The following is a 13,559-nucleotide window of genomic DNA, read 5'->3' as shown; positions in this document are numbered from 1 at the left end:
CATCTTCCGTTTCAGATTAAGGGCCATAAAAACATAAACTGAACTTTACATCATCTCTGAGTAGTACTGTACACAGAAATATTACAACAACACACGCATTTCATATTGGTATAGCATGTGTTAATGGCAATCTTTAAAGATATAACAGCACAGCTTTAACCATATATATTTGACGCCTCTTGCACAGTAGAACTAGGGGGTTATTGCTGGTTTGAAACAAAATCAAACAAAACACATTCAGACAGCTTATTGAATTTGGAGCCGTTTTTTAACGGCCACAGGAATGGCCAGGATTCAGCTAGCATAGGCTAAACCCATGCTCTCCATGCAGGACATGCTCTATGGTGCATTTGCATAATAGCCACAGCAAGTGACTGAGACAGCGTTTTCAGTGAAGGAGAGAGTTTCCGGGTATACACTGTGTCCCACTGCTTGTGCTGCGTGTGGGTAAGTGGCTTTCTAATTGTACCGTGGGGGGTTTGTGGGGCCCGTGCCTGCGTTGTCACGGGGACACACTGGGGCCGAGGCGCACCAAGGCGAAGCTGTCCTTGAAGAGGATCCTGTCAGAGGCAGGTTTGAGTTTGATTTATGGGGGCCGTCACTGGTCGTTGGGAGGGCCACGGGGAGCCAGGGCTCCCTCGCTTAGCCAGCCACAGGTAATGGGCTAATTACAGCTTTATCTCCGCCGCGCTTTGGCCAGGAGGCGGGGGGGGGGGGCACTGACGTACAGTGGCGACCAGAGGCTTTAGGCCCTTTACATTGCTGTAGATCATTTATCGAGCTGGTCAGAGAACAGTATGATAATAACTGGACAAACATGGTGTGTATGTGCACATAATACAGTTAACAGTGTGAGCAAAAAAATTAAATAATTTAAAAATTAAAAGTCAAAGACATGAAACATGAAATAATCATATATTACATTTTCACCGCCTACTCCTGGATTTTTGGATGAAAAGAACCCCATTGGACCACTTCAAATGTGTTTTTAAAAAGCTTGTCATGGCAAAATAGAGCACACCACTTCAAAAACGTTACAACTTTTTTTTGTGTTTGTTTTGTTTTGTAGTCGTTCAATGAGTGTGACTTCTCAGAGCAAAGTACAAAAAAGAAATACATTTTTCGCACACACACACGGCTCATCATCATCGGAATTGTGTTTTCCTTTCTTTTTTTTCTTCTCTCACATGGAATTACTATTCATATTTATTCAAAGACTTATTAACATCATCATCATCAGTAGTATTATTAACACCAAAAACGTAAAAAGCAGGTATTCCTGCAGAGTAAACAGACACAGTGCAGGGAAGGGGGGGGGGGATGGAATCACAACAAGAAACATCTCTAACCGGCACATGCTATCAACAAGCGACAGGGAGGATGGGAAGCAGGAGACACACCGTTGTGGCACCAGGACAGTCTCTTCCTGCTTCTGGAGACTGGAGCAGAGCAGAGGCTGCTGGGTGATTGAGTTTGGTGCCCGGGGTGGGGGGGGGGGGGGGGGGGGGGGGGGGCAACCGAGAGGTCGCCGGCATGGCCTCTGTACTGCACATATTTACACCAGAGACGTGGGAGGAGGAAGGGGATGGGGGGCAGCGGAGCACAGAAGACCATAGCGATGCAAAGGGGGAGTACACACAGAGAACGCTGGGGGGAGGGGTGGTGGGGTTTGGGGGTGAGGTGGTCTTTTCACATGTGTTACCTTGGTGTAGACCCCCCCCCATACACACACACACACACACACACACACACACACACACACACACACACACACAGACACAGACACACACACACACACACACACACACACACACACACACACACACACACACACACACACACACACACACACACACACACACACACACACACACACTCCAAAATAACACAACAGGGGGAAGTCAAGACAGCCTCCCTCACCACCCACCCTTTTAATGTGTTTTGACATCATTTGTAGCAGACTGGTGCTACACAGTTAAAATCAGAAAGACATACAATGTGTGTGGGTGTGTGTGTGGGTGGGTGTGCGTGTGTGTGTGTGTGTGATCAGAGGGTCACATGTCGGGCTGGCAGCCATGTTGGACAGCTTTCCAAAAAAGAAAAAAAAGGTCACATGACCATCAATATTACAATATCACTATCAGTCATAAATATCATCCGTATTACACCTATTTTAAGAATCATTTCCATAAGGCAAACATTGTAGGTCAGTCATTTAGTCTATTTATATTACATAAATCATCGTCCAGTTGTTAGATTATCTATACTCTCATTGATCACTGACACAATAATCATCGTTAATATACACACTCCGTAAATATAAGCAACCGTAACCCTAATTTTTTTTTAAATAAAATAAAATAAGTGAGGTGAGGTGGAGCAAAAGCCCAACCGGACAAGCTAGCCAGGCATTCAGAGAGAGAGAGAGAGAGAGAGAGAGAGAGAGAGAGAGAGAGAGAGAGAGAGAGAGAGAGAGAGAGGTGGAGATGATGCTTTAAATGGGTGGAGTCGGAGTGAGGGATAGGGGTAAAGGGGTGGGTGGGGGTTGGGTAATGTGCTTGATGCGATGTGTCAATGGCTCCTGGAACAATGCATATTATTTGTTGATCACAGTGATGGGTTCGTAATTAAAGATATATATTTTCTTTTCTCCCTCCTGCTGAGGATGAGGAAGGGGGGGCATGGGGTGTTTTTTTCTTTTTTTCTTTTTTTCCCTTTTTTCTTTTAGGTGGGGAGCTTCCGGGGACCCAAAACAAAGCTCTTTAGACCTTCAGCAGAAGAGAGATGGAGAGAGAGAGCCAGACACAGAGGCCCGCACTCATCCCCGAATGGAGGGCGACTCCTTGCCCGTACACCGCCCCCGGCCCTGTAGAGAGAGGGAGGGGGTGGGGGTGTGTGTGTGGGGGGGCAGAGGGGTGGTGAGAAAAGAGAAGAGGGAAAGGAAGGGATGAGAGAAAAAAAGAGAGATACGTTTAAAGGTAGTTCAAACTGAAAAATAAAAAGGTCAGATACAGTAGCAGCACACACAACACTGTAAACAGGACACATAGAGAAGTACAGTAATACATACAGTAACAGTGACAGAAGCACACACAAAACAAACCATGTTGACCTTGTACAGACCACAGGCCGGGCTGATGGATCATCACTGAGGCAGGGCAGCTAATTAGTGTATGTACGGCTAGAGGGGACACAGCTGCTGCTGAAGCGGGTCCTTCTGCACATGGGTCTCCTCATTGGTGAAGTGGGCGCTCTGGATTATGTGCGATTATGTGCGATTATGTGTGATCATGTGTGCTTCACGGTGTGTGGAGATGCGGTCGGATAGGTTGGGAGTGGGAAGACCAATTAGTTTGCTGGCTGAATGGGTGATCTTGGTTGAGAGTCTGTTCCTGTTAGTAAAAGTAAGAGATGGGGGACAGACTGCTGTTTTAATTTACGGATGTCCTCTCCTCAAGGCTCCCTCGACAGCGTCTGTGAATGTCCGTGGGTGTTGCTGATTGAAGCTAATACGGTTATTGTCCAGCGCAATGTCAAGGTATCCGAAAGCCTCAACCGCCTCGACCTTCTCTCCCTCCATTATTGGTTTAGAGAGGAATGAAGTCAGGGAAGGCGACGATGGCAGACTTGTGAAGTGAATAGAAATGTCTACGAAAACCTCAGAATACGGCCCTGATTTAACTCTCCGTTTTCGTGGCCCTCTAGAGCAGCGGGGGGTTGTGGAGGCGGGGGGTTCAGCATGTTCTAATGATGGCGGGAAAGAGATTAAGGGTGGAGGGGATGGATGGAAGGACAACTGATGGAGAGATACGCCGACAGAGGAGGCAGCAGCGGTGTCGGGAGAAGAGAAAGGGAGAGAGAGAGAGCCTGAGGGGGGTGGGAGATGTATGGGTCTTACTGGGAAAGTGAGTCACTGAAGGGGGAGGAGGGGGGAGGGGGTCAGCCAAGATAATGGGTGAAGTAATAAGAGAAGAAGAAGGAGAGGAGATGAAGGACTCACTTAAGATGGTAATGCTGGGAGGGTGCGGCAACAGGGGGGGGGGGGGGGGGGGTGGCGAGGGAGGGAGTGGGGGAGGGAGGGATGGAGGGTTTGTGTGAGGGAGGCAGGGTGGGAGGGGTAGAGAGATGGAGGGAGAGAGACGGGGGTGGAGGGGTAGGGAATCGCTCACTGGGGACGGTTAATGTGAATTGGGTTTGGTTGGGTGAGAAATGACAACTTCTTCTGGCAGTGGTAACAGGGCAAAGCAGAGCAAGTGTGTGTGTATGTGTGTGCGTGCCTACTTGTATCTGTGCGTGCGTCTGAATGAGAGATGGAGAGTGAAAGCGTGAGCGAATTGAAAAGGTAATATAGGCAAGAGAAGCTCTAATGGGGCAGAGAGGAAAGAGAATGGAGAGAGGGAGGAGGAGAGGAGGAGGTGGGGGGGGGGGGGGGGGCGAAAAAATGCTGTGTTGTGCACAGAGAAAAAGTAAGGCAGGGGTGAACGGGATGATGATTGTGTGTGCGTGTGTGCGTGTGTGTGTGTGTGTGTGTGTGTGTGTGTGTATGTATATCATTGCATGAGTTTGTGTATGTTTATGGGCACGCGCGTAATGTCTCATTGTGTGTGTGTGTGTCCGTGTGTGTGTGTCCGTGTGTGTGTGTGTGTGTGTGTGTGTGTGTGTGTGTGTGTGTGCGCGTGCGCATGAGAAAGAGAGTAGGCATGCGGGCGCACTAACTTACGAAACAGCAGCATGCTGGCGTTGGAGGCCCCCAGCCGGTTGGAGGCGAAGCAGGTGTAGTTGCCAAAGTGTTTGTCTGTCACGTTGGTGAAGAGCAGCAGAGAGCGCGTCTTCTCGTTTTTAATCCTCAGGGTGTTGTCATTCTCTACCGGCCTGGGGGGGGGGGGGGGGGGAGGATGGGAAGAATAAGGAGAGTGTGAGAGAAAAGAGAGCTTTCTTCTACTCTCCAGAGAGTGTACCACGACACCCCCACCCCCATCCCTTCCAAACAGTCCCTGTCACACCTTCGATTAATAGTCAAATATAACAGCCCGTAAATAAGAGCGACCCCCCACTGTGCCCCATTATATCCTATTAACGGGTGTCTCTGGCAGACACGTGGAACTACGCTCTTGTCTCCTTTTATCAGTTTGTCGGATGTCAAATCACCCTGGCTCCCCGAAGCACACTACAGCTTAGAGATTCAGTACAATGAAAAAGCGTGTTGCATCTTTAAAAAAAATGTTTTTACAGAAGGTACAGTACCGTAGTCTCCAGGTTGAAATGCACACCCTGATGTCAGTGCATTAGAGCAACTACTGTAGTGACTTTTCTAATCTTCTTTTCGTGTCCATATACAAAGCTATTCAGTTACAACGTTCAGCCAGTGATTGATTGATTGATTGATTGAAAAGTTTATTAACAGATTGCAGAATGGGTACAGTACAGTACAGCTCAATACATACAATTGTTAAGGGGATGCAGACCAGAGAAAGACTTTCGTCTTGTTTACATCAGGGTCCCCCATTTTCAATTCATCATAACATATATGACATACATGACATACAGATAGACAGTACTGCTACATCTATACATTTATGACATATCAGATTTGCAAATACAGTACTGTTTGTGATACAAAAGTGTCCAGAAAAGGAGTGTATATACATTTGGCGTAGAAACTGTACATTGGAGGAGGTTGGTTGGGTGGGGTGGGGTTGGGTGGGTTGGGTGAGGGCTGTACATTGGAGGTGGGGGGGGGGGGGGGGGGGGGGGGGGGGTTGGGTAGGGGACACACACACATTTTACACTGTACATTGGAATATTGACAAAGCCTTACTTGGTCATTTACTGTACAACTAGGTTAGGACATTTGTAGGGGCCAGTTTCAGTGCTTGGTACATTGCTGTCCCTTGATGTTGTAGAGTGCTAGGTCCTTTGCCACCACCATATACGCAAAGGATCTATCCCAGCGAATAAACATCAGACAAAGCAACTTTTCTAATGCGAATGCTTCAAGGACAGAACTCACCCCAGTCCTCAACCAGCTAAAAACGTATGGTAATTACGACAGGACAGCTGTCGTAATTGCAAATCACTGGTGGCCGTTGGCAGGGCCGGACTGGGGAAATAATTCATACCGGGAGATATAGCGTGAAATATAGCCCCAATCAGGCCACTTTTTAAGCGGGGGGTCTGGGGGTCCCCCACCCGGAAGATTTTAGTTACAAAGACTTCATTTCCTGCATTCTGGTGAATTTTAGTGCATGTGAATCACAAACTAATGAGCCAACAATTGCTTAGTACAATGTACTGTTATGAACCTCAAATAAAACTGTTGTGGCACTAGCAATGGTACTCTCTCCACCTTCAAAAAGAAAAAAGCAAGAGCACAACATATTTTTCTATTTACTATTATAATACAGTTAACCACTCTCTCCACCTATTCAAACAAGTCAAGAGCACAATACCATATTCACTTTACTGATGCACTACCCATCAACAGTTAAAATAGCCCTTTACACAAACATTAAATAACAGACCTTTCATTACAATACTATAATAACAGTAGCCACTGCCAGAATAGTGACACATGTATCACGTGTGGTGAGCACACGCATGCATGCACAACGAAGACAGAAGATTGTGTTGTCTCAATCATTTTAACTATAAAATTTGCTCAAAGTATGAGCTCACTGACTGAAATTTCCAACAAAAAGCATCAATTGTCAAATAATATTGATCACATTAACTAGACTAGATGTTTTTGAGGAAATTAGAAAGGGAACAACAACTTAACCCTTGTGTCTGATCAGATTCTTATTTGTTTGATAACTTTGCAGTGATTATGTTTGTAGCCAATGTGGCAAAGGTGTGTAATCTTTGAATTATCTTGGAATTATTTTGACTCTCTCTTTCATAAATTGTTTATTCAACTTCAGCCCCAATCATAACCACCACATATTGTTTTTTGTAATGTCAGATTTAACAACTCCTTTTGGGAGTGTGCCATCTGCCATTCCATTCGCCGCCTCCACTGTCAATCAGTTGTATCGCCTGGTCCCGCCTCCACCAATCACAAGCGGCAGCACGGCTCCATTGTGTGTGTGTGTGTCCGCGCGAGGGAGAGAGAGTCAGATAGTTCTCCAACTCTGTCGCAGACAGTGAAATCCTGGTTGTTCCCCACCCACCTGGTTATCTAAAAACTATCGTGCCGCGCCGCTGCCACAACTAGAAACAATGGCCTGGCAAAAAATTATTATAATAATTATAATAAAAAAAATATATAATATTTTTTTTTTATATAATTTTTTTTTTTTTATCTGTGCAGGCCAGGCCACCGGGAAAACTCCCGGTGCTCCCGATGGCCAGTCCGGGCCTGGCCGTTGGTACAAACAACATCTACAGTGGTAGAATTACCAAAATGAAGCGGGATGCACTGCTCATTCTTCTACACTAGAGGGAGCGTTTGAAACTGGAGACTATTGTATGTTGATGTAATATCAGATATATCCAATCTGTTTCCTTGAAGACATTAATATACTCAGGTTATTCTGCTGGGCCTATCAATCAATCAATCTCACTATGTCTGATTGGCCCGTCAGTCACACCTAGCTGAGTGTTGTAAGGACAACTCAACTCAACAAATCAAGCATCTATAGTGTCTAGTGAACAGAAGGGCAGCTACTGAGAGTTGGCTCTGCTCAGAGAGGGTGACCTGAAACACTCAAATGATGCATCTGAAGCTGAAGAATACTGATATAATTAAAAGTCCCCAATAAGAAATGTATGACTGCATTAAAACATCATTGTACTGGATCTTTAAAGGAACACGCCAACTTTTTGGGAAATTTGCTTATTTACCATCTATAGAGTTAGACAAGCAGATACATACCCTTTTCTTCTATGTGCATGCATTAGGCTTAGGGAACAGCCCCACTGTTAGCCTAGCTTAGCGTCATTCACTGGAAGTAGGTGTGCCAGTGTAGCCTAGTTCCCAACAGTCACGAAATACACTCCAAATACAACTCCAAAACCTTCCTGTAAACATGTTGTGACCTGTGTATTTTGTGTAATTATTTGCCGAACCACCTGTTGTTTTGGAAAAAACTGGGCAAAAAAAAAAAATCAGAGTATATCTGCTTAGAAAACGAAAATGTAAATTTTTTTATGAATTGTTTCGCCACGTGGTAAATACACAGGTCACAACAGGAACATTTTGGAGTTGTATTTGGAGTGTATTTCGTGACTGTTGGGAACTAGGCTACACTGGATGACGCTAAGCTAGGCTAACGGTGCAGCTGTTCCCTAAGCCTAATGCATGTGTAGACACGTGAATGTGTCTGACTATGTTCATTATAACTGTTTCAATGATCCGTCCATTTTGTGCAGTCAAAGCATTGTTGGAGGACTAACACTAGGGGGAGCTGGTTGGCGTCAGTCTGGTGGTTCTGTAGAGAGATGTGAAGAGGCTTAGGGAACAGCCGCACTGTTAGCCTAGCTAACAGAAAATCTGGGTGTCATAGCAGCAACAGCCGGGGAGGAGAGGTACAAGCAGTATAGTAGGAGCAAAATGTTAATATATATAATATAATAAAAATATCTGATCTGCAACTAGTCAGAGACATGTTGGTGAGACATGCATACTAAAGTCTATTGAACTAGCATTTTAGCTTAGCACGTCGCATCGCCGGTTTACAGCAACAGAAGGACTCAGCCTCAAGAGGTTCTACTGGACATCTACAGCATCGCTACAGACTACCTACTGACCGCCAGACCAGCCCTGCCTTTAAGTACCACAGGTGAGGGTTTCTCGGGACCTTTTACGGCCGAACTACCCCAGACATTTTATATGCAGGGCTAACTAGCACTTCGGCTATAGACCTTCACACGCGGGCGAGTCGATTAAAGGTGCATTCCGCACCTGCAGCGTTGTGGATTATTCACTGTGGTATTTTGGTAGCATGCTCGGGACCGAGTGAAGGGGCTGTCCTGTTTTGGGCCACTACGTTCTCTAGCCATGACAGGGCGCTCCATTATTATTTTGTAATGCCGGCTTAGCATAGGTAAAGTGCATTTCAAATGTGTGGGCCCATGCAGGTGTATATATGTTCCAGGTTACCCACGTGGTTGAACCGTGTAGCGTATACTAATGGTGTTTAGCATTTCATTGATACTGTATTGCCGCTTTAGAGGGCGAAGGTGATTATTATTTCATTGCTATTGCGTTGCCGCCGAAGGTGATTATTATTTTGGTGCTACTGTCCTGCCGGCGAAGGTTATCAGTAGGGATGCCCCGATCAAATTTTTTGCCACCGATACCGATCACCGATCGTCGTGAGCCATATCGGCCGATACCGATCCGATCGTTTTTGATTAAAAAAGAATTTAATTTAATTTTATATATATTTTTTTATTTTGATTTATTTTTTATAAAATATATATATTATATAATTAGACTTGTACTTGTATTATCTGCGAGACATCGCCACCACGCAACAAGCTCCACTGTCTGTGTGTACTCTAGTAGCCTCCAGCTACGGCCAGGATTCTCCAGAGCTGCACCTGGACCCTATACTCGAGTAGCCTCGAGCTACGGCAAGGATTCTCCGGCGCTGCAGCTGGACCCTAGTATTGGTATAACATTAAATTACATTCACAAGCCCTCAGCTCGAATACGCATCGAATCAGTGTTATAAGACATTGATATCAGGAGATATCTGTAGCTACTGCTAGCCGGATATATAACGTTAATACAACGCCTCAGTGAATTATTTAGTTCAATGGGACATTTCGTTTTGAACAGTGAACTAACTTGCGCTAATGTGAGCTAACAGCTAACAGCTAACAGGTATCATACACTCTACTAGACTTTGTGGAGCGTTTGTTGATGTCAGGAGCTATCGGTAGCTGGCCGGCTAGATACCGTTCGGTTAGACAATGCCTCATCATGTATTAAACTAAAAGTGAATAGTTGACTGGGTCATTTTGTAACGGTAGCTAAGCTAACGTTAGCTCAGGGAGACGCCGTCCTCCCGTGTCCCGTCCCACTAGAGTAGACTACTAGACCCGTGTTTACATGCGTGCTGGAGGGATGAGCAGACGCCGCACCACCCGGTGTCTGAGACAGAACTCAGCGACAGCAAGTGAAATCGGTTTTGACGATCGGCGAAAATAAAGCATTATCACCGATCACCGATCGCATATTTATACTGATTATCGGCCGATAACGATCGGTGGCCGATCGATCGGGGCATCCCTAGTTATCAGTGTTATTGGCTTGCCGCCATAGGGCGAAGGTCACCAGTAACGTGGTTTTACATTGTCCCCTGTTGTAGTACATTACTTCAGTAAAGAGAGAGACTGATAATTGGATCCAACTTGTTGTGTATGTGTTTCAGCTAATTATCAATGTCGAGCATAATGTATAACCTGTCTCCTAACATTAACGAGGTGATACACTGATTTCAGGTCTCCAACAGCAAAAAGGTATGGTACTGCTTTGGGGGAAAACTATTAACCATTACTTCCACCGGGTGTGAGGGGGTGCGTAGCGTGCTAGGGGAAGTGCAGGTGTGTAGGGAATTAAGGAGTATTGTCCTACAGAGCAGGAGAGGACTATTACATGAGTCCTAGGTTGGTAAATCCTAAGACCCTATCCACCGCATTCATATACTCTAGACCAGTGATTCCCAACCTGTGGTCCGCGGACCCCCTGGGGGTCCGCCAGGGGGCGCAGGGGGTCCGCCAGACCACAGATGATTTGATTTTTTGTTTTGTTTTTTAGATAAATATTTAATTAGCATATTTTTATCATCAGAAGCATGAATAGTCTCTCCACTACAATAAAAAATAAAGATAAATAAATAAACATCTAGACATGATTTTTGAACGTTAACAGTAGGCTACCGGGTAGCCGCTAAAACGCGAATCAGTTGACTGTATCACTTTCTGTAGCTAGCCTAGCACGCTAGTTAACTTTCTCGGCTCGTCTGCAGTCAGCCGCCAGAGGCGAAAATGTGTGACAAACGAAAAGGAGATGACGGCAGCTCATCTGCAAAAAAAGTTAGGACCTACAGCAATCGTGAAAATTACATCACCATGGGCTTCACTGAGGGACCAGACAAACTACCTGAGTGTGTGATTTGTGGAGAAAAGTTGGCAAACTCGAGCCTGAAGCCCAGCAAGCTGAAGAGACATCAGGCATTTAAGCACCCAGAAACCGTTGGGAAGGATCCAGACTTTTTTCGGAGGAAAGAACAGTCTCTCAAGGCGAACAAGCCTGTTGATGTTAGAGTAGCGTGGAGCAGGGGTGGCAGTGATTTACAGAAGGCTACCGAAGCCTCCTTTGAGTGTTCGCTTTTAATTGCAAAAGCAAAGAAACCGCACAATATTGGCGAGCAGCTCATCAAACCAGCCTGCATCAAAATGGTTTAGAAACTGTGCGGCCCACAGGTGGCGGATAAACTAAAATCAGTACCACTCTCGAACAATGTAGTGAAAGACCGAATTGATAAGATGTCAAGTGATTGCGAGCAGCAGCTGTCAGAAAAGCTTAGAAAGGGTCCATTTGCCATACAACTTGATGAAACTACAACTGTCGCAGACGAGGCTGTGCTCATCGTTTATGTGCAATATATCGAAAATGAGGATCTGAAGCAGGACATTCTCATGTCAGTCAACCTTACTACCACCACTCGAGGTGAGGATATTTTTACTGCAGTGGATTCTTACTTCATTCAACATAAATGCAAACCGTTCACCATTAGGGCCTGATTTGAGAGGATGAATACAGGATTTGAATATTGGCCAACATTTTGAAATACATATGGTGCAAGATGAGATTTGTTGATTGAAGGCACAAGTCAAAGAAGCATAGTGGGTCTAATTATGATGCATAAGCAGTTTGTTATTAAAATGACAAAACAAAGTATTAAAATGACAAAAAAAAGTATTTTATGGTATTTTATTAGGAGGGGGGTCCAGGAATTTCATCAGAGATGTTTGGGGGTCCCTGGGGGAAAAAAGGTTGGGAACCCCTGCTCTAGACCTAGTATCGCAGCACTACAGCTAGGGGCCCCGCTGGACTTAGCTCTGCTGGGTTCCTACTATCCGGTGTTAGTCGAATCTCACCCTCATCAAGTACGGATAATCCACCCTTCTACACATGCACAGAGAACAAAAGAGTATGTATCTGCTTGTCTAACTCCAGGGTAGATGGCAAATAAGCTAATTTCCCCAAAAGTTGGCGTGTTCCTTTAAGTATGAGTAAAGCAGAACAAACAGGTTCCTATATCGCTCGAGGAAGACACCTATTTGGTTATTCCAGACCTGTAAGAATGCCCTGGGATCACGTCACGCTAAAAGGGGAGTCAAAGAGGTTATTTCCCTCAATCTCACCTGCGGTCATCTCTGTACCACTCGAAGGAGGCTGTAGGGACCGCCATGGCCTCGCAGCGCAAGATGGCCGTCTTCCCCAGCTGGGCGGCATGTTCTTCACATCTGTGATCATAGGTGGGTCTGGAACAGAAAACAAGGAAAGGAAAGGAAAGGAAAGGAAAGGAAAGGAAAGGAAAGGAAAGGAAAGGAAAGGAAAGGAAGAAAGGAAAGGAAAGGAAAGGAAAGGAAAGGAAAGGAAAGGAAAGGAAAGAAAGGAAAGGAAAGGAAAGGAAGGAAGGGAGGGATGGTGAGGTGTACGAAGAGAAGTCTCTTCGATTAGTATACATCCTGCTAGTCCACAAGGTCACCAAGCTCCCCGTGTGAACAACAAGATTAAGATGTATGAATTTATAGTATACATAATAATGCCCTCATTTACATATATCATTAATACATCATTGTGTTATGTCTTAGGAGGAAGGCCAGTGCGCTTGAATTGTCACCCCTGCGCTGCATGGAGGGGTGGGGTGGTGGTACTCACAGTTGACGGTGACCTTGACCTTGTGCTTGTCGGGCGGGGACACTCCGTTGTTGGTGATGCACTCATAATCATCTCCCTGCTGCCTCTTGATCTCGGTGATGTCGATGTACTCCCCTTCGCTCTCGCCATCTGAAGGGCACAGGTTAGAGGGCAAAGGTCACTGTCAAATGGAAGAATAGACCCTTTTACTGTTGTAAACAATGATGGAGTTTTGGGATGCGTGTACAATTTCAGGTTTCGAAAGTTAACAGGTGCAGTCTCTGGATGAAACCGCTCAATGTCTGACAACCAGAATGTCCATGGAGTCCACATGCGTGAGCAGTTTGGTTTCAAAAACATTTGAAAATGTATTCAGATATGTTTCATGGAATTATTACTTATAGCGCTACTAACACCATACCAAGTAATAACAAGAGAGAGAGAGAGAGAGAGAGAGAGAGAGAGAGAGAGAGAGAGAGAGAGAGAGAGAGAGAGAGAGAGAGAGAGAGAGAGAGAGAGAGAGAGAGAGAGAGAGAGAGAGAGAGAGAGAGAGAGAGAGAGAGAGAGAGAGAGAGAGAGAGAGATGGATGGATGGATGGATGGATGGATGGATGGATGGATGGATGGATGGATGGATGGATGGATTGATTGATTGATTGATTGATTGATTGATTGATTGATT

General features: G+C 45.4%; 1 protein-coding gene across 1 annotated transcript in view; it reads right to left on the bottom strand.

The window, feature by feature from the left end:
* Positions 1 to 1,930: 1,930 nt before the first annotated feature.
* Positions 1,931 to 13,559, bottom strand: part of iglon5 (IgLON family member 5) — a gene marked incomplete at its 5' end in the record, with an annotated part of 22,068 nt that continues 10,439 nt past the window's right edge. The window contains 5 exon segments of the mRNA XM_084336644.1: positions 1,931 to 2,866; positions 4,721 to 4,872; positions 12,379 to 12,463; positions 12,466 to 12,498; positions 12,899 to 13,027. Coding sequence (XP_084192770.1) covers positions 2,763 to 2,866; positions 4,721 to 4,872; positions 12,379 to 12,463; positions 12,466 to 12,498; positions 12,899 to 13,027 — 503 coding nt within the window. The 3' untranslated portion in view covers positions 1,931 to 2,762.

The sequence above is a fragment of the Notolepis coatsorum genome, assembly GCF_963971535.1.
Source record: "Notolepis coatsorum genome assembly, chromosome: 19".
NCBI classification, from domain to species: domain Eukaryota; kingdom Metazoa; phylum Chordata; class Actinopteri; order Aulopiformes; family Paralepididae; genus Notolepis; species Notolepis coatsorum.
Note: the sequence above shows the minus strand (reverse complement) of the source record. Positions and strands in the feature narration are given on the sequence as shown.